At 39.9% G+C, this 20513-nt stretch overlaps 2 protein-coding genes across 3 annotated transcripts; one reads left to right on the top strand and one right to left on the bottom strand.

The window, feature by feature from the left end:
* Nucleotides 1-10771, top strand: tm9sf5 (transmembrane 9 superfamily protein member 5). Of its 2 annotated transcripts, XM_059346656.1 has the most exons (18): nucleotides 1-284; nucleotides 873-940; nucleotides 1049-1142; nucleotides 1246-1373; nucleotides 1540-1669; nucleotides 2434-2561; nucleotides 2709-2823; nucleotides 2961-3040; nucleotides 3156-3261; nucleotides 3833-3883; nucleotides 4237-4369; nucleotides 5335-5454; nucleotides 5550-5607; nucleotides 5794-5953; nucleotides 6055-6206; nucleotides 6300-6411; nucleotides 7940-8111; nucleotides 10077-10771. In XM_059346656.1, the coding sequence occupies exons 1-18, from the start codon at nucleotides 147-149 to the stop codon at nucleotides 10142-10144; spliced, it is 2013 nt and encodes a 670-aa protein (XP_059202639.1). In that variant the 5' UTR covers nucleotides 1-146; the 3' UTR covers nucleotides 10145-10771. The 2 variants fall into 2 exon arrangements, with proteins under 2 accessions (XP_059202639.1, XP_059202640.1); XM_059346657.1 differs by lacking the exon at nucleotides 3833-3883.
* Nucleotides 10772-12207: 1436 nt separating this feature from the next.
* Nucleotides 12208-16236, bottom strand: gpr101 (G protein-coupled receptor 101). The gene has a single exon (XM_059346196.1). The coding sequence runs from the start codon at nucleotides 15459-15461 to the stop codon at nucleotides 14118-14120; it is 1344 nt and encodes a 447-aa protein (XP_059202179.1). The 5' UTR covers nucleotides 15462-16236; the 3' UTR covers nucleotides 12208-14117.
* Nucleotides 16237-20513: the final 4277 nt, after the last annotated feature.

The raw sequence follows: 20513 nt of genomic DNA, 5'->3' as shown, positions 1-20513 counted from the left end.
CAGGTCAGCTCAGCTACTGCGTCCCGAGTAGAAAGACGTAGCTAGCTAACAGTGTATAGCTAGCAAACATCTCATTTCCTCAGAAAAAAAAGGGATCACACTCCTTTTACCTAAGTATACGTAATCGTAGAAGAAACCGTGATAAAATGAAGAGGCGGATACACTTCGGTTCTGTACTGGTTTATTCGCTAGTCTCGTATTTCTGTTCGTGCTCGGCATTTTATCTTCCGGGTTTAGCTCCAGTGAGTTTTTGTGAAGCAGGCAAAGGTGGTGAAGATTGCCAGGTACGTTGAATTCACGGCATTCACAATTCTTATATGATGTAGTTAACTCATACTTATGCAGTTTGAATTGGCACATTCATTTCAATTTGTTATCTTCCTGCATCTTGCTAGCTAGCCAACCCTCTCCTTAGGCCCCGGCTATTACCTGGAAGTACGGACTTCTGCCATAATATTCTGTATATGCATTGTTAATTGATTCTGTTGGCTCTCTCTGTCATTGTATGTACATTTGTTGATGTGTTGTTGTTTTTTACGAGCATACCACGAGACTGTAAGCACATTAACACTGGTTCTAATATTGAAGTATCTCAAATATAATCATCATCATCGTACTTGACCGGTCACTGCTCTTCTTACGTTACTTAACCAAGATGTTGAAATTTGGCAAATCATTCACCGCATTTAGAGACCGATCAAACATAACCAGCTAAACAAACTACCTTAGTCTTTTCTTACAACTGAGCCATTCACTCTGTGTAACCATTAGGTGTATGAATGAAACTGACACATGAGCTGCCTGTCAGCTTTTGGCCGGAGTGTGCCAGCGTTTTGCAGTTAAATAAATATACTGTTTTTGCTTCTTTACAGACTGTGATTCAGCTGTTCGTCAATCGCTTGGACTCAGTGGAGTCCGTCCTGCCATATGAGTATGATGTGTAAGTAATGTTTTGTTTCCCCTTGATGTCGCAGGTGTAATGTGCAGAAATGATTCGATCTCAATGACGTTTTCTCATTGTGTGTGACCATCTGTAAATTTGTTACAGGTTTGACTTTTGCAAAGATGACAAGGAAATGAGGCCTTCTGAGAACCTTGGACAGGTGCTGTTTGGAGAACGAATTGAGTCTTCACCCTACAAGGTGGGTGTGAACCAGAAAATCTCAGTCTGCTTATTTTAGGTTCCATTCAAGTTTATATAATGTATGATATTGATGCAACACGACTCCCGTTTTCCTCCTACAGGTTAACTTCAAACAAGATGTTAAATGCAGTGCGGTGTGCACAAAAACCTACAAGAAAGGTAACCAGGACGATCCAACCAAACTGGATTTTCTCAAGATGGGAATGCAGCTCAACTACCAGCACCACTGGTTTGTAAATGCCATACTGCCCTGCCTTGATATTCTGTATTGTTATTTATTTATTCCTTATAGGAAGGTTGGTGTTGTTGAAAAAAAAACAGCAGTAAAGCAAACAGACACAAGCACTCTATTTATTAGGAAGTCTGTTAATGTAAGAACTTCTTCTTCCTTTTAGGATCATTGACAACATGCCGGTGACATGGTGCTATGATGTGGAAGATGGTCAGAAGTACTGCAACCCAGGCTTCCCCATTGGCTGCCTTGTTACCTCAGATGGCCGGGCCAAAGATGCTTGCGTTATCAATGTGAGTTTTTATCTTTGAATGTGTAGTCTACTTAACACATTAACTTTAACCTTATTGGTCATCTGTTTGCAAAGCATTCCTTATCCTGATATTTTGAGTTACCTGGTGTCCTTGTTTTTGTCAAGAGTGTCCCAGGCCAGAACAATATACTAATTTTCACACCTACTAATTATAATTAAGTTAATTATTTTTGATAATAGTATAATTTAGTGGGTATTTATTTAAAGTTATGAGCATATTTGATACCGTTTGTGGATACAATATTTGGCATGCCACAATAACCACAATTTTTTGGATGACATTTTGTTGCTGTCTTTGTAAAAGGGCAGACACTTTCAAGAAATACCTGTTATGTGATTGGATGATAATCTGCCTATCACCATCAGACACTGTTGTGCAATGGTTTTTTCTGGCATTGTACTTGATAAAATGGTGACATTCTGATGTAAACAAACACAACTGCCGATACTGTTCAATATATGGATATGACCCTATGTAACAATCTGTCATATTATCAATTATTGAAGCGAAGTCATCGAATGTAACCAAAATATGACAACATTTGAATTGATGGGATCAGCCCACAGGGATACACAATAGCACAATTTTCAAAAAGGTGTTAGATATTAAAATGGAAAATGCTTTAAAAAGCTTTAAATTAGATCATTACAGTATAAAATTACTTAATATTGTACAGATGTTTGTTGACAAATCTCACCCTGAGGAATCTGAGTACCTAATGTTGAACATGATTTTTTTTTCAGTCTGAGTTCAACAAGAAGAACACATTTTATGTCTTCAACCATGTGGACATTAAGATCACTTACCACAGTGGAGCATCAGAAGGGTGGAGAGGGGCTCGTCTGGTCGCTGCCACTCTGGAGCCAAAGAGGTAAATATGGTAGTAGATTGATTAGACGCCAACATATTTTTGGTCTAATCTACCTCCAACATATTTAAACTGAAACTTGACACTCAAAACCAACACAAGGATTATTGATTAACTAACATGAATTTGTGTGCGTTTTGTGCACAACAGCATCAAACATACGGATGAAAAGAACCCAAGCTGTGAAGGAGGAAACCCAATGGAGGTCCCAGCAGAGCTTGATGGTGAAGTGTCGATAATTTACACCTACTCTGTCACATTTGAGGTAGGCCTTCCAACTATGTGATGAGTTGCATTATGTGATTAGTTGTGCATAACTTGTATATAAAATTGACTTTGAGAATAAGGAAAAGAGCAATTTGTGTGTGACACATTTTGCAATAATTTTACTTTGTTTTGCAGGAAAACAATTCTATCAAGTGGGCCTCTAGATGGGATTATATCCTGGTCTCCATGCCTCACACCAACATCCAGTGGTTTAGGTATATATATATATATATATAGATATAGATATTTTTCACATTCTGCACCACAGAAACACCCTGTGTCTTGATGCTTGTTGTTTGATGCCATGGTATGTATTTTGTGTTTGTCTAGCATCATGAACTCCTTGGTCATTGTCCTCTTCCTTTCTGGCATGGTTGCCATGATCATGCTGAGAACCCTGCACAAGGACATCGCCAGATACAACCAGGTGGACCAGGTAAAGTTGGAGCTGACCCAAATGTGTATATGAAGCCCAAGCATACAAGTAAAGCTTTTGTGTTAATGCAGTTGTTAGAAATAAAACAAGAACATGTAACGTTTTTTAAGCATACAATTTAATTATCATAAGTTCTTCTCTTATGTGTGTACTGCAGAGCAACCTGTTGCCACTATGCAAATTAACTATTCAAAGCAGATGTTTAGCATTATGGTGCTAACCTCATATAGTCAAGCTAACATCTTTCCAGGAAATGTGATGAGCAGCCTTGTTTTTAGCTGGATTATCGTACAATATTGAGGCTTTATTATTAGGGTTTAAAATGGTCACTTAAAGTCTGTGGTTGTATGTTTTTCTCATCCCACAGTAGATCATTAAATTATTATTCTTTTAGCTGAGATATTTAACTAAATATCAGAGGTTGAGGTTTTCAACCATCAGTAACTGTGTGTTTACTGCTCATCTTTATCACAGTTACATGGCTAATGCATAAATTCTGCTATGTAAAATGCCACCCAGCACACTGGGTGCACAGTACCCATAATTATAATTATTTTGTTACATTTCACAGGCAGACTTGATAAAGGTTCCGTTGACCAAGGAAAAATCCTCTGTACTCTACGTAAGCTTGCCAAAAGCTATTTTAAACAGAACATGTTGTGGTTAATAAATCAGGTGTTTGGGTGTGTGATCGCAGCAAACCGGCACATTAGAACGGAGACCAAAATGTGGTGTGGATATTGTTTAATGTTCAACTTTTAACAAAGGGTGTTAGTGAATTGACTGAGGAGTTATCACACCACATTTTCATCAGCTTTTGGTAAACCCAGTTTTATCTGTCTTCTGTTGTTTTATGCTAACAGGTGAGGTAGTATTCACTGCTTGGTGGCGGGTTCACCTTTCACTTTTATCTTTTACATATTTTAAGTACTTCTTTTATTTTCTTGCTTTATTGGTTTCTGCTTTCTTTTACAGGAGGACGCACAGGAGGAGTCCGGCTGGAAACAGGTGCACGGAGATATTTTCCGTCCCCCCAGGAAAGGCATGTTGCTCTCTGTGTTCCTTGGACAAGGCACCCAGATCTTCATCATGACCTTCATCACTCTCTGTAAGTACTCCTTTGAATTAAGCTTTCATACTTAACACCAGCTACACATCCTGAATTATAGTTTCCTTCTCATTAAAACTAAAATTTGTTTCATGTTTCCTTTGTTCAGCACATAAAGTGCATCAAGGAGTGACACCTGTGTCACAGTTTCCTTCTGCACACACACTTAAGCAATTGGTTGCTAATTTGTTATGAATACATTAAAAGAAATCATTAACACAGAGTTTATGCGGCAACTCTGTGTTAATTTAAATACAAAATTTAAATACAAGACAACCATTTGGATTTTAACTTTATTCATCTCCCAAAACATACACTGTTTAATTCCCAAAACATCCCGACAGCCATGAAAGTAAACAATTAAAGTTTAAATATTCCCACCAGAGTTCAGAACAACATTTAGGCCCATCTGTTGAAATTACTGAAATATATTGAACTAACTTACCATATTCAAATTCAAATTCAAAGAACTTTATTTTTCCGTTAGGAACTTCATATGTGGAGGAGCAGCAACAATACATACAATAAACAAACACCCACACCCACACCCACACACGCACACACACACACACACACACACACACACACACCATCAGCCCACACTAGACATATGGCAGATAATAAAATCTTTTCTGAGCCTAGTGAAATAAATAAGTTACTAATACCTCCATAGTGGAGGGGCAATAAATAACAGTTAAAAAGATAAAAGTAAAAAAGTCAAGGTGTTAAAAGAGAGAGGAGACAGTTGAAAAAAGGGGGTTCAGCCATTCAGAAGTCTTATGGATGCTGGGACAAAGCTTAATATCAAGCAAGAAGATGCAGTAAAAGGCATTTATGTACATTTTTGTCAGTTCTTTTGTCTAAAGTTAGTCTAAAGTATTCTTTATATTGATATTTCAGTATTTAATTTGCAATGCTGCTGTGATGTCTGAATTAGTGCACTGATGACTGTTTGTCCTCTGCAGTCCTGGCCTGTCTGGGCTTCCTGTCTCCAGCCAACAGAGGGGCTCTCATGACGTGTGCCGTGGTCCTCTGGGTTCTGCTGGGCACTCCTGCCGGCTACGTGTCTGCACGCCTTTATAAAAGTAGGAGTCCAGGGAAAATGTTGCAGCAAAATCTCTCAGTAAAGTCTTGTTGCAGTCAATGTGATCGTTCTCATCATTTCTGTCTCTGCTCTCAGCTTTTGGAGGTGAAAAGTGGAAGACGAACGTCCTGCTGACGGCGCTCTTGTGCCCAGGGTGAGTTCATTTTCTTTACTTGCTTAGCTTTTCATTCATTCGTCTCATTTTTGTACTTTGTTTCTGCCCTGGAGTGGCATGTTAAACGTTATATACCCTTAGAATGTCTTGAATACAGCTTTAATCATTCTCACATGTATTTTCTTTCTCTTTGCCATTGTCCATCTGTCCACGTCTCCTCTCTAGTATTGTGTTTGCAGACTTTTTCCTGATGAACCTGATCCTTTGGGTGGAGGGTTCCTCAGCAGCAATCCCCTTTGGCACTCTGGTGGCCATTTTGGCTCTGTGGTTTGGAATCTCTGTGCCCCTCACCTTCATTGGTGCCTACTTTGGATTCAAGAAAGCTGTAAGTTAGGCATCCTAAATAGTCTTTTATATTAAAAATTGATTGCAGATTAAACGTGTGTGTGTTTTGTAATAATTTCCTCTCTTTCTGCCCCTGCAAAGGCAATTGAGCAACCAGTGCGAACAAACCAAATCCCCCGTCAAATTCCAGAGCAGTCTTTCTTTACGAAGCCTATCCCTGGTATCGTAATGGGTGGGATCCTGCCCTTTGGCTGCATCTTCATCCAACTTTTCTTCATCCTCAACAGCATTTGGTAAGTAGACAGGAATGCTGTCTTTCCTGATTGGTCTGCAATTCCACAAGCACAAGCTCTTTGTTTCATGTTGTATCTTATTTTTATCTTTAGGTCTCATCAGATGTACTACATGTTCGGTTTCCTGTTCTTGGTTTTCATTATTCTACTCATCACATGCTCCGAGGCCACAATTCTGCTCTGCTACTTCCACCTATGTGCTGAGGTACCTGATTGTTCACAGAATTTTGTCTCGTTGATCAAATTTGCGTGTGGAAAAATGAATGACTTCAACTTCAAGATAAATTCACTGTTAATAGCACATACTATAACTATAATAGTTCTATTTAAGAGTTCATCTGAGCAGGTATATGCCTTTTTTTTCAGATACCACATATAAATGTCTGGCAGATAAAATGATTAAAGGCCAAAATGTCTGTTAGAAAATATGCCAAATAAATACATTTAAAAAGGCATCCGTTAAATGTGTAACATGTAGCAAATGTGGGTTGGTGTTTGTAAACAAACAGCATTCAGAGTTAGTCCCGCCTCCTTGGCTAAACAGCCGGAGAGAGAGAGAGAGAACAGAAGTGGTAGAGAGAGCCTTGAATCATAAGAATGCTTATTATTTTATGATGATTTACTGCTGTTACATTATATAGCACTAATAAACACACCCACAAATAGTGTGTGTGTGTGTGTGTGTGTGTGTGTGTGTGTGTGTGTGTGTGTGTGTGTGTGTGTGTGTGTGTGTGTGTGTGTGTGTGTGTGTCTGTGTGTCTGTGTGTGTGTCTGTGTGTCTGTGTGTGTGTGTCTGTGTTAAACAGACACTAACACACTGCTGCCACTGTAGCACATAAAAATGCACAATAAATAGGCTGTTAAATGAAGGCTGAGTTACACTCTCTGACCCTATTGGTTATGACACATGCACAATGTAACTGGAGCTGTGATGTCAGGAGGTCACAGCACAGGGCTCTAGAAATAAATGTCTGTTTATGCTACAAGACAGCCTCCTCACATCTTTTTTTTTTCTTTTTATATAAAATGTATTCTGACATAAAGCCTACTGCGGACCCCTCAGTGAAGAGAATCGATCAACCCCATGTCCTATAATCATGCACAAACTATTGAGCCTTTTTAAGTGCAGACCAGGTTTTATTGTGCATACTGCTGCTTTGTATCAGACAGATATCAATATGCAGGTTTTGCGGCAATAATAGATTATTGTATGCCTATTTACCGATCTTCCAAAAATTGTTCTATAAGGCCAGAATTCAGGAATATTATTATATAGAATATAATTCAGAATCAGAATCACTTTTATTGTCACTGTACCTGGGTACAATGAGATAAATAAACACCACCAAGTCAGTGCGAGAGACAATGTCTCAGAAATAATAATAATAATATACAAATAATATACAAACAGACATAAGGTGCACACTTTGAATTGCAGCAGTGAAAAATAAATATGGTCCATATATATGTGAGATATTGCACTTGTTTGGAGGTATTGCACTAGAGGGAAGATCAGTTCATACTGCAGTTAAGGGTGATTATGGCCTTGGGAAAGAAGCTGTTCTTGAGTCTGTTTTTTTATTGTTATGTTATATGTTAATTATTATTATATTAACAGCTAAAATGCCAGCAAAAAACAGTCATTTCATCACACAGCCCGGACCACATTATTAAGATGACATTTTTGTTATTTCAGTTAACATATCCTAACACCTTCTGTCATGTTTTTCCAGGACTACCACTGGTGGTGGCGTTCCTTCCTGACCAGCGGCTTCACAGCGGTCTACCTGTTTGTCTACGCTGTGCATTACTTCTTCTCGAAGCTGCAAATCATTGGAGCTGCCAGTACCATCCTCTACTTTGGATACACCATGATCATGGTCCTCATCTTCTTCCTCTTCACAGGTGAGGCTTTGAGATGAGTGACACGTAAGCTCTTTAAGCAGTCACAGCGATTTTCTCCTCTTGTCACATTGCAATGAGACATTGAAGAGTGGCTGCATTATGACAGGCTATACGGTGGTGAAGTGGTTAGACCAGTTGGACTCAGCTCAGAGCTTGTGTCTCTTTTGTGTGGAGTTTGCATATTCAGCCCGTGTCATCGTGAAATATTTCCGGCTTCCTCCCACAGTCCAAAAACATGCAGCTTAGGTTTAATAGTGAATGTAAATTGTCCTGCGGTGTGACTGAGAGTGTGAACGGTTGTCTGTTTCTATGTGTCTGGCGACCCGTCCAGAGTGTACCCCGCTAGTCACCCAATGTCAGCTGGGATCGGTTCTAGTCCCCTGGGACCTGAGTTTGGATGAGCGGTTAAGGATAATGGACTGACGGATGGTTGCGTGCTGAGTAGAAAAGGGTGTGTAGTTTGTAGATGTGAATGTCATTGTTTGCTTTGAGAAGCTTTAGGACCAGGATGCAGTCTATTCTGTTGTGCAATATTTCCCCCCCTTGTTATTTACTTAAAGACAAGCCTCTGTCTTGTTATGGCTGTACTGGTAGTACAGAGGCACTGTGTCAAATGAGCAAATGAGTTTAAGAGCATTTATTTGCAAGGGTCCTATTCGTACTGTCATTTTTGATCAAAGTTTAATGGAAATCAGAGAGACTGTGGGAAATTAGACTAGAATGTTCAAAGTCCCTCTTGGTCAGATCCAGTTTTGTAGACTTATTTGGGTCAATTTTACAGTCTGTGCTTAGCTGTTTGATAACCCAGAGCCTAGTTTTACCATGGGTTTCTTTCCCCCGCCTTTTCTTTTTGTTCTTTTTTACCCTGTAGATAAAAAGATACAGGCCCCACTTTCACTCATTGCCATGGATGATAATAAGTCTATATGCGCTCAGGATTCCTGACTGTAGCTGCTGAGACAATTTCTCTGTGTTTTCACTTCATGTCCAGCTGTGTGACTGCGGTTGTGATAACGTGTGCGGTACACAAATCTGCACAAAGCTAGAATTAACAAATCATTGTTGCCGCTTTTGTTTCCATGTTAAAAGAGACTGAGATTGTCACTTGTTGACACAGTTAAAGCACTCTTCAGCCCTGTCTACCTATCTTGCACATCCACTCAAATGAGACAAGGAGTGTGTGTGGGAAATAGGATAATATACAGGACTAGATAACAGCCTAGTCTTTATGTCACCCAGCTCACCATGATGTCATACGATGACACTTTTTCCTGGTGTTATGTCGTCATTAGGCCTGATAAAAGTTAGCCTGTAGCCCTGCTTGACACTATCTTAAGACGGAGCTGTAAGTAGCAAGAGGACGAGATGTCAAAAGATTATCACTAAGAAATAATCCAAGGATTCAAGGAAAAGATTATTAGTTTCCCTTCTTGCCTCCAGTTTTAATCTAAATAATCCTAATCTCTCTCATTCCCCATATTTAGGTTTGTATTTTTTTGTCGGTCTTTTTCACCTCGTCCCAACTTTGATCACAACTTAATTCAGGATCGGGCTGCGCGGCCCCCGTTGAGCAGCCAGATAGGACTTTTGCACCCGCTTGAATTGATCCAGGATTTTTTGACCAATCTGGCTTCTCAACACTTGTGGAGTATGTGCTGACAAGATGAAGCGCTGGAGTGTTTGCGGTCTCGTGGAGATCGCAGCCCCAACTGTCAAAAGTTATTATTCAGGCTTCTAGTGGAAGGAATTTGGATTTGCTGCGACAGCATGCTGGCATGCTGGTTATTTTTTGTGCCCAAAAGTACATTTATTTCTGGTTCTTGTGGCTTTTCAGTAACTTTTTCCTTTATACATATTCACTCAAACAGATTCCTAAAAGCAGCTAGTCCTGTTTAGGTGTTACGTTAGGTTTTTGTGTTTTTATCTTTTCAAATCATTCCTCTAACCTGTCTTTTCCCTTTTCAGGTACAATTGGCTTCTTCGCCTGCTTCTGGTTTGTAAATAAGATCTACAGTGTGGTCAAGGTGGACTAGAGGACTGAGGGAGGGATAGACTGACTCCTTCCTGTTGCAGCTCTGGCCTCCTCAGTGCTGGCTGGGTGATAAAGTGGTCTGAATGGCCCTGAACTGAAACCATCACTTATCATAGAAAAGACCCGAAGAGCAGAGCCCGTCCTCTTTTGTGCTTTAAACCCATGTTGCTATTTTCTTCCTCTCTTTTTTTTTTAATATATATAATTTTTTCTTCACTGTTGAACAGTAATATTTTGAGTGGCACCTTGAAAATCAGTGTGGGTTCCAATGATCTATCTAGCTGTCATAGTGAGCAGTTTGTTTCTGGTGGGTTTAACAAGAAAAGCTGAAATGTTTTTATTTTAATTTTCTAAAGAAAATACAATGTTCTGTATTTTGCTTTTCTATTCCCTTATGGCTAAATGTTTTGTTTTCATACCTGTATTGTAATGATGAAGAAGTGTGTGTACATATACTGTATAGAAAGAGTGAGCGAGAGAATGCTACTTAAAGATTGTCACCATTACGGAATCATCTGTAGGAGTTTCTTTCTTTCTTTTTTTTTAAGGTGAAGATGGGGCTATAAATCCTTAAATATCAGCCTGTAATGTAGTTCAGAAATTATATAAAACACTGACATTACTATGATACATGTCCATTCTCTTGTTTTTGATGGCTACATTTAAGTTTGCATAGAAACAAAGGATTTCTTTGTTAAGAAGCACATCTGTATCATAAAAAAGTATGCTACAGCTACGATAAGTTACACATGAAGAATGATCTCTCATGCCTGATTTATTTGGCCAACGGAGAGATTCTCACCTAGTTATAACGCAGTCTGTAAATTTATCGAAAAGGTACATATGCACCGTTAAGACGCACCCTTTTAGATTTAAAAAAGCAGTTTGCTGAACTGTAATGACAACAAACACTGCTGCCTTTTGCTTCGAGCAGTGTGGAGTCATCACCCAAGGTGATAACATTTTTTTTCAAATAAATGCAATTAATTCAAAATGAAGGCCACGTTTTTTCTCTTTTAGCCACTAGAATGCATGCATGATGATAAATATATGTAACAGGCACTAGTGCACAGAAGGTTTTCTACTATGTTATTCACTATTTTCTACTACATCTATTTTTTTCCACTGGAATGGCCCTCCAGAGGGCATTTAATTTACCAGAGACACCATAGAGTGCACTTTATCATGTTTTCTCCACTGGTAGAGCCCCCTAGATTGCATTTTTGATGTTTTCTCTATTGGAAGGCCACTCTGGAGGGCTTTTTATCATGATTTCTGTACACTGAGGGCAACCTAGGGGGCACGCTTTATTTATCATAGAGGCATCCAAGAGGGCACTTTATCACGGTTTATATGGGCATCTAAAAGGCACTTTATCAAGTTTTATCTACCATAGGGGCATCCAGGACAGCACTTTATCTACAGCAAAGGCACCTTAGGGAGCACTGCACAATGTTTTCTCCATTTAAAGAGCACCCATTAATGCACTGCATCTCTTTTTCCACTGAAAGGGCACCCTAGATGCCTCTTTATCATGTTTCATTTCTTCCAAGAGGGCACTTTATCGCATTTTATGTACGCTAGGTGCATCAACGGCCGCACTTCATCATGATTTTCCTCTACAAGAAGGGCACCCTAGAGGTTAATTTTATCCCTTTTTACCTACAAAAGCAGAATTTAAGAGGACACACTTTTGTTACATGGGATTCAAGGCTATGGGATTCCACATTCAGCATTTATATATAATAGTCTCTGTGTCAAAACCTAGTTATATAGTTCAACACCTGTAGTTGAATGTTCATGAATGTGTTAAATCTTACACTAATTTTACACCAAATGCACAAAACCCTCTCTTGAAGAACCTTCAGCTTTTGTTTGCAGATTTTTAAAGTTGCTGTGCATTCAAAACTGTCCTCTGATCTCATTCAGATATTCATAAAAAGCCAGTTTTTGGTTGATGGAGGCAAGGAAGACCCCTAACACACTCATACACACCTGTGGTCTGAAGCAAGAGTTTGATATGAAATACAGACATGCTGAATTGAATATAAAACTTTACACGTATTACAATAAGTTCACCTTTATTAAACAACAGACAACTCTTATGCTGGATAATGAAACCAGAAATAATACAAAAGCACAATAGAAATCACAAAAATATGTAGTTTTAAAGCACTTAAAAACATTATTTTCTCTTATTTGATGATACATTTTTTTTAATTACATACTGTACTTTACTCCTTTATCTTTTACAGAGCAACACTCAAACTTATTACACAAGTTTGATTGTCATTTATAATACTATAGAATAATACAATAAACCAAGGCTCGAATCCACAATAGTCCAGTAAAGGTCCGATAAGTTGTGGATTGTTTCCCAGAAAACTATCACAGTCTAATAATAATAATAATATCATTAATAACAACACACTCTTTCCAAAAAGTTTACAAAAAATTGACAAACTGGGAACTTGACAAACTTTAAATAATGCACATAATGTAATGCACCAATGACATCCTTTGGCAACACATCATCTACCCGGTCAACTGGATTGCCTTTCTCTGAGATGAGTCACTGCAAGCATATAACACATATAACTCATCCTCTTAAAGCCCACAGGTTTTTCCATTGCAAATACTGCATCAGGAGGTATCTTTACAAATCTACATGTACTCAGAAGAAGATAAGAAATCTGTTACATTAGGTCTTGCCGCATGCAGCCTACGTTAAATAACTGGTGCAACGAGTCCACTTAAGTTTTTATCTTACCCTGCTCTGTATTCTTTTTTTTTTTCTTTCAGCAAAAATATTGTGCTTCCTCAAAGAAAGGCTTACAAAGGCAGCAGATACTGAGTCAAAATATACAGTGGCAAGATGCAAAAGTCCCACCTTGGTTGAGCTAGAGTTAAAGGAAAAAAAGAGACTAAGACAATGTGGCCATCCCATCAGGGAGCGAGTTGCCAACTCTAACTGGTAAGCAACATTAAATCTCTATTCTACTCATTTGCTCGAAGGCGCTTTGAGACTAAGAACAAGTTACAGCAACAGGGACGTAAACACACATATGCTCACTGACTTGCTCTACAAGTTTTATAACAGCAATGTACATTCTTCCACAAGCACACCCTGAGTTCATTAGATGCAGGCAAAGCTCGCTTGCACTAACACAAGGACAGTACATCCTGTGCCTTCAGGCAGGATCACAGAGAATACAACACACAAATAGGTTCAAGGAGATAGTAGTTGTGCAGAGGCTGCAGATCAATGCCTTTTCTGAGACACCTATGGTCCATGATTAGGGCAAAGTGGTCGGAACAACAACCACTTTGATCCAACGTCATTTATAACTTGACAAAGCAAGAAAGAAAAAAAGCATTTCGGCCTACAATAGATCTGCAGTTAAAGATGTGAAAACACTATTAAATTGTGTTTTCGTTGTTCTACTTCAGTTCGAATCTTTATAAAACTTTGATTGATTTAAATCTCCCCTTTATGTGACAGTAGCTATAATTGCATACATTTAAAACACTAACACTGGTTTGTAGGGACAAAACATAACTCAACATACATAAATAACAGCTGTGCACATTGTGACTTATCAGAATATTTGTCACTCTTAAAATTGCATTTACATATTAACCCCCCAAATGAAAATAAAGTAATAGTGACTGTTAAAGATTTCTTCCACACAGCTATACATTCATAATGGAACAATGAAAGAACCAAATCTTTTTTTTTCCCCCAAGAGAAATATGAAATCTCAACTTTCCCGTTTAATTAGCCTTATTATAAAACAGCAAAAGATCAAATGTTGGTGATAAACTAGGTAGTTCCACTATTCCTAATGCCAGCAACTTCAGAATAAATCACCCTGTTTTCACGAAGGCATATTAACTTATGTGTGAACACACTGCATGATGCACACGGTCTAGCCAATGACTCCTAAAAGGCAGTTAATGTGCTTGTTTGGACTCTAAGAGCTGACGCTGGTAGAGGTGGTCTCTTTACGGCTGTCCCTTGACTTCCTTTCAAAAGTGGGAGAGGAGGATGTTGTGCACTCTTCCCAAGTCCTCAGAGGGAAGACTCGAGCGGTCAGGCTGGGCAGGTGAGGGTGAGCGCCGAAACGTCCCTCTGTCGTTGTGAAGCAGCTCTCTACGGCGGAGCTCTGGCTGGGACGGCCCTGTTTGCAGAACAGCCCACAGAGCAGCGCGAGGAATTCCTTCCTCACACTGCGGTGCATGTAACCATAAATGTAGGGGTGGAGGCAGCACTGCAAAAAGAAGAGCACAAGGGCAAGAGAGGACAACCAGGGGGGTACAGCTGCTCTAGCACTCATAGACATAGTGTTTAATATGCTGTAAGGCCCCATGCTGAGGATGTATGAGGCCATAATCACAAAAACTACACGAGCGGCCTTGCAGTGGTAGTGAAAGCGTCTGTGCCTGACTCGGACAGGGTAACCCCTGGCTGAGTAGGGGCCGTCTGGTGAAGAGGCCTGCTGAGGCTGAGGCTGTGGCTGGGGCTGAGGCTGGAGCTGGGGCTGGAGCTGCCGCTGTGGACTGCTAGGTCCCTGGAAGTCCTGTGGGCAGGGCTGGGAGTAGGACTGCGTCTGTATGGGGTGCACAAGTGCATTTTGCCGTCGAGCCGCTCTGAACACCATCCAGTAACATCCGAGCATGATGAGCACAGGCAGCCAGAAGGAGAAGGTGGACACCACAACAGAGTAGGACAGGCTGGAGGACCACACCACGGAGCACACGTTGTGGTGGCGGTCAAAGTCAATGGCCCCCCAGCCGTACAGGGGTGGCGTGCTCTGCAGGAAACTAAGCACCCAGGTGCAGATGATCAGGTTGGTGCCCAGGTGAGGGGTCATGCGGGTGGGATAGGACAGAGGGTGGATGATGGCCAGGTAGCGATCCACAGAGACAACTATAATAGTGTTGACCCCGGCAAATGCAAAAAGATGCATGAGCACAACAAGAGCCTGGCACAGTCGGGCATCCAGGGGCCACACACCTGGAACAGTGGCTGCGATGGCAAAGGGCATGACTAATATAGTCTGGAGCAGATCTGCCAAGAGGAGGTTGAGGACGAAGCGGTTGGCCACGTGGAGGAGCTGAGGCTTCCTCTGGAACACCAGCAGAACCACCACATTCCCAAACAAAGACACACACACGATGAGAGATATGAGCACCATCTTCACCACACTGTTCACGGTGGAGGACCACACCAGGTTGGGACTAGAAGCGCTGAAACCAGGCTCCCAGGGAACATCAGTGAAATTTGTGCCCATATCAGGTGCCTGAGAGCTTGGCATTGTTTGAATGTGTGGCCTCACATCCAGCAGTGTTGACTGTAAATCAGGTTAGTCCCATCTTGATCAGCAGGCTGTCAGGAGAGAAAACCAGTGCCAGTTTTGTTTGCTTTTTTAGGGTGCCTGACAATAAGCGGTTGAAGCTGCTCCTCCTTATTAAGTGCACAAATCAACATGAATCTCTCATTCAGTCATATGCATCTCACCTGAACATGCCATATCATCCATTACACGTCAAAACAGTCCTGTAGCATGTAACACTGGACATGATCACACCGTTTTGCTGTTCATCGTGATCAATGATCAGTCCCTTCAGCCAGCGAACAGGCCCTTGTCTTCTCGCAGCCCACATCTGCAGAGTGAAAATGGATTTTGCCTGGCGACCATAAATGCCGCCGATCAACCTGCCAGCATCGACAGAAAGCGTCCAGACAGTGGCGACTATCGCTTATTGCAAATCTGTAAATGATGTCTAATACCTTGAAATAATCAGTGATGCGACGCTTGGCGCGGGGATGCTCACTCTCGTGCGCTCATCGTTTTTTTCGCTCCCGTTTCAGCCTCAGCATCAGTCAATGGCAGCGAGCTTTCACGGCTCAGCTAACATACGCTGCGTGTCTTCACCCAGCGGGGGTCTCTCATCCAGACGGGCATATCTGTCCTCCTCTCGGATTTCATGGCAGATCAAACATTTATTATTTTATCAGCTCTGATTCCCTCTTCAGCAGTCTTAGGCTACTTACGGCCGGGTCCTGTCTCCGAGGTGTCAGACAAAAAATAAAAAAATAACAAGGACACCTGCACTGGAATATCTCCCCCGCTGGAGCGTGTCACCCACCCCCTCCTAAGCGCTCTCCCTTTTGTTGTGAATGTGCAAGTGCGTTACACGACGCTGTCTGACACTTTTATACATGGTGTCGAATAGATACAACCGTTATCCTCATGTTCCCATTGTGTTAAATAATAATAATAAATTCTTATGATCTTAAAAATGAGAAGAAAACAATCAAATAAGGCTTTATTACTCTATTATTTGTTCCCTTTAAGCACAATCCAGTCCTATTTATATAGATCATTATATAATCAGTTCACAAGAAATGTAGTCTTTTGCTGCCCACAAGAAAAACCTGCTTTTCCATCCCACCTATAGTACCTCAGCCAGCCTCATAGATCTCCTTAGTAACAGCAAGTGATTCAATCAGGTGGCTGTTTATGAGGTCTTCACATGACTAGATGGTGGTCAGGGTGGAGAGCCAAAACCTCCAGGATTGCAGGCACCCAGCAGCACTTTGGAGCTATATTATTAAGCGATTATCAGTATTTTAACATCCAAGATGATGCATCTGTTTTGTTGTGAAATATTATGGTTCCTTATGGCACTATGAAAGCAACATATTAAAAAATATAATACAAACTATGACTTTCCATTTGAAAGAGTTCTGAAACACTACAATTCACAATTGCTCATTCTTAATCTCACCCTTACCTGTTACCAATTGGACCCCCTTTTAGAAAGGTGGGGGTGGGAGAACGAAGGATGTTCAGGGGTAGATAAAAGGTCAATAGCAGTTGCCAAATAGATGTTATAGAATAATAATTCTGCAAATAGAATCACCTGAAAGCTGGGGACCTGAAGATTGTTTCTCAAGTAACATTATAATGAAAGTATATTATGGCCATTCCCATTCCCAATTATGTCTGATAAGTTGTTGCAGCAACTTTCGGGTTGATACCATTTGTTAAATAAATTTGGAGCTAAATTTAACAACTTGAAAATTAACTAAAATGGTCGAAAATGCCTTCCAAACACTAAGACACTAAGATCTTGATAGAAAATTCATGCTGTGATTTATTAGCAAACACTTTTGATGGTTTGGAGATGTCTGCCGGAGTCTCAGCTTTCAGTAATATCCAATTTATGCAATTAGGGACCCCAGTATGCAGAAATATTTGAATATTTCAGTAAAATAACAGATAAATACTGCAAGAGAAAACAGCTTTTTGGCTTAACCAGCATGGGGTGATCAAAAAAGTGGGTATTCTTTTAAAGTGGAGACTGATGAATACATGTAGAGCCCATTTTCATTCAGATATCTTGAGGTCAGAGGTCAAGGGACCTCTTTGAAAATGCCCACTTCAGTTTTCCCGTGCCAAATGTAGACTAACTTAAGTGTTATTTAGCCCCCTGCCTGACAAGATATCACAATGTGCTTGGTACCAGTGGTTTCCTCAGGTCTTCTAGTTTCATATGATCCCAGGATCTTCACTGAGCTGGACATGCAAACTGGTTGTCAGATTAAGAGGTTTAGTTCTGAATACTACTTGTTCTGGAGCTTTAAATCATATCACAGTATCTTCATCAGAAGATGAAGTTTGACCAGTTACATTCTTATCCCTTCTTTCTCTCTGACCTCAGATACGCTCTCCCACCTGATCTCCTGATTATTCATACAGACAGAAGACAAAGGACAACATTACACTGCCTGTTTTAGTTTTGCACTGGTTTAACTGATCCATGGTGTTACAGATACAATACCAAAGTGCCTGAAGCTTATTAATATTTTTATTTTAACCTCAATATTTGCAGACATAGATCAATACAACCTTCTAAGAAGCATTTGGCAGAAGTCAAATAATTTATTTGCCAAACAAGCAATTTGTTTTTACTTAAAAAGCATTATGTAGTGATGTAAAAAGGAAATCAACTGCATTTGTTCTATTACACCGGTTTCAGGCATCATTATTCAACCTCTGGCAGGATGAATCTGAAAACTAGACCTTGATTTATTCTAAATATAACAGAGACTGAATGGATAAAAAGAGCCCCATTGTACCAAGCTGTGATGTATTTACATGGAAGTTCTGACGGTTCTCTTAACACAAAAAAGCCTAAAAACATTTAAAGTTTATGGATATGTGGATAGCTCAGATACCTCGCTCCTATGAATGCTTGTACACAATTTATAGCTGGAAACATACAAAAAATGCTTCAACATTTCAGCCTTTCTAGCAAAAAAGACTTCATTAAGATTCAAAGAAAACAAAAGCAGTACTACATTGCATAATCCAATTAGTCTGCAGCTCTGTGGCCTACTAATCAACGCTCATAATTAGCCATTTTATTTCAAGTCTTTGCTCTAACCGAGCTATCAAAAAGCCCTTTGATGTGACTCTCGAGCACCCTGTGTTTTAGATTTAGATTGCAAATGAAATGCTGGTGAGATGTTTCCCTGTTCTTTTGTTGAATGGACGGAGATTCAAAGGGAGATCCACAGGCCCGCTGCCTCACAGGATTATTAGACTGTTAATACAGCATGAATGTGCAGTAGCCTCCGGTGCCCATCTCTCTGTCTTTAGCTTCAGTCATGCAGTTTCTCTCTCATTCACTGTCACTCACTGACACCTATGGGCCAATAAATAAACACACAGTGGGCTGGAAAGACTGCAAGCTCACAAAACTTGCATAACATATTCTCTTTTTCTGTCTCTGCTGTTTCTATTTCCAGTTTAGTTTAGCTTTAGGGGCTACATCTAAATTTTGAATTTCCTAAACTCTCTCTCTTTCTCTCTCTAGCTATTTATCCTCCATAAATTGTCATCTTTATCACAGTCTCTGCTCCCTTAAAGACAGTGGCGGTTCTACACAGGGGCCTCCAGGGGCCACTGTCTTTTTTGTGTCTGTTTTAGTTATTTTTTGTCTTTTTTTGGTCATTTTGTGTCTTTTTTGGTCATTTTTATGTCTTCTGTGGGGTTTTTTTTGTTATTCTGTCTTCTCATTTTGTGTCTTTTTGGTCAGTTTGTGTCTTTTTCAAAACATTCAAAGATTTTGAATGCTTAAATATCATGTTTGCCATTTTTTCATGTGCTAATGTGCCCCTCTGATTAAACACTGGCCCCTCCTTGGCCCCCACAGTAAAATTGGTCTAGAACCGCCACTGCTTAAAGACCAGGACATTTTCCATTCTCCTCTTCAGATTTTAAGCAGAAATGTGTTCAAAAAATCAAAAAGTGACAACCATATTAACCATATCACATTTGAGCTATTTTTTTTATGGCCATTGACTAGATAGTGTTTCATCCAAGAGGCTGTTTGATTACATGATTGTAGATCTATTGTAGTTAATTTCCCACTTTGTATCTTGAATGTAGACATGATACAAAACTTATAAAGGTTTTTTGGTTGACATGAAAACAACTGCCTGTGGTCGCTGCCTACCTGCTCCTGAGAAAAAATCTGGGTCTCCAGCCTGATGTTTTCTATAACATTGCTTTTTTCCCCTTCAGTGTACAATGGTACAGTTTGCTGAAAGCCCCTTAAAAAAATCCCTATTTCTTGAGCTTGAGCTTGAACTCGCCACATGTTAAAACTACCTGCCCAACACCAACTGGCAAACAAAGTCACTCAGTGCCCTGAAACTTATCTCGTAAGCTAAAGAGACAAAACGGCGCTAAACAGTGAGTACATTTTTTATTTTTGTGTTCAAGTGAAAGTAGCTAGTTAACGTTAGCATACTGGAAAACGTTTGTTGTCATGCTAGCCATTTAGTAGCCTATGTTAGCATTTTGTTAATTTTGACCGCTAGGGAGCAGAAGAAGACTGCATACTAGCTGATAGTTACACACATGGTTACACAGCCCATACTGCCAAATAATGATACTACAATGGATATCGTCACACTGTTAAAATAATCGCCTAAATAATTTTTTGTCTAGATATCAGCTCTTAAATTAAACTCTTATGAGCTATTTTTGTTGCTATCATTATATGTGTCCAAACAAATGTAACTTTATTTTACCAGGCATTGAAATGAACAAGACATTGAAGAAAACAACTGGTCTAAAAATTTTTTTCCATGACTGTATATTTAGGTGTTTTAAGGCATACAAACTTTCAGGCATTTTTTTTGTTAGGAGCTGTAGTTTTGGTTTTGTGGTGTCTGTTGTTTACATGGCTAACAGGTTTTTAAAAAATGGTAGTTGCTAGTGCTGCATTGGCTGTGATTGACCAATCATGATACATTTATGTAGTATTACTTATGTATCTACGTACTATAA

This window comes from Centropristis striata, chromosome 12 (assembly GCF_030273125.1).
Source record: "Centropristis striata isolate RG_2023a ecotype Rhode Island chromosome 12, C.striata_1.0, whole genome shotgun sequence".
Taxonomy (NCBI): Eukaryota; Metazoa; Chordata; class Actinopteri; order Perciformes; family Serranidae; genus Centropristis; species Centropristis striata.
The sequence above is the reverse complement of the archived record's forward strand: the minus strand, read 5'-3'. Positions and strand labels throughout refer to the sequence as shown.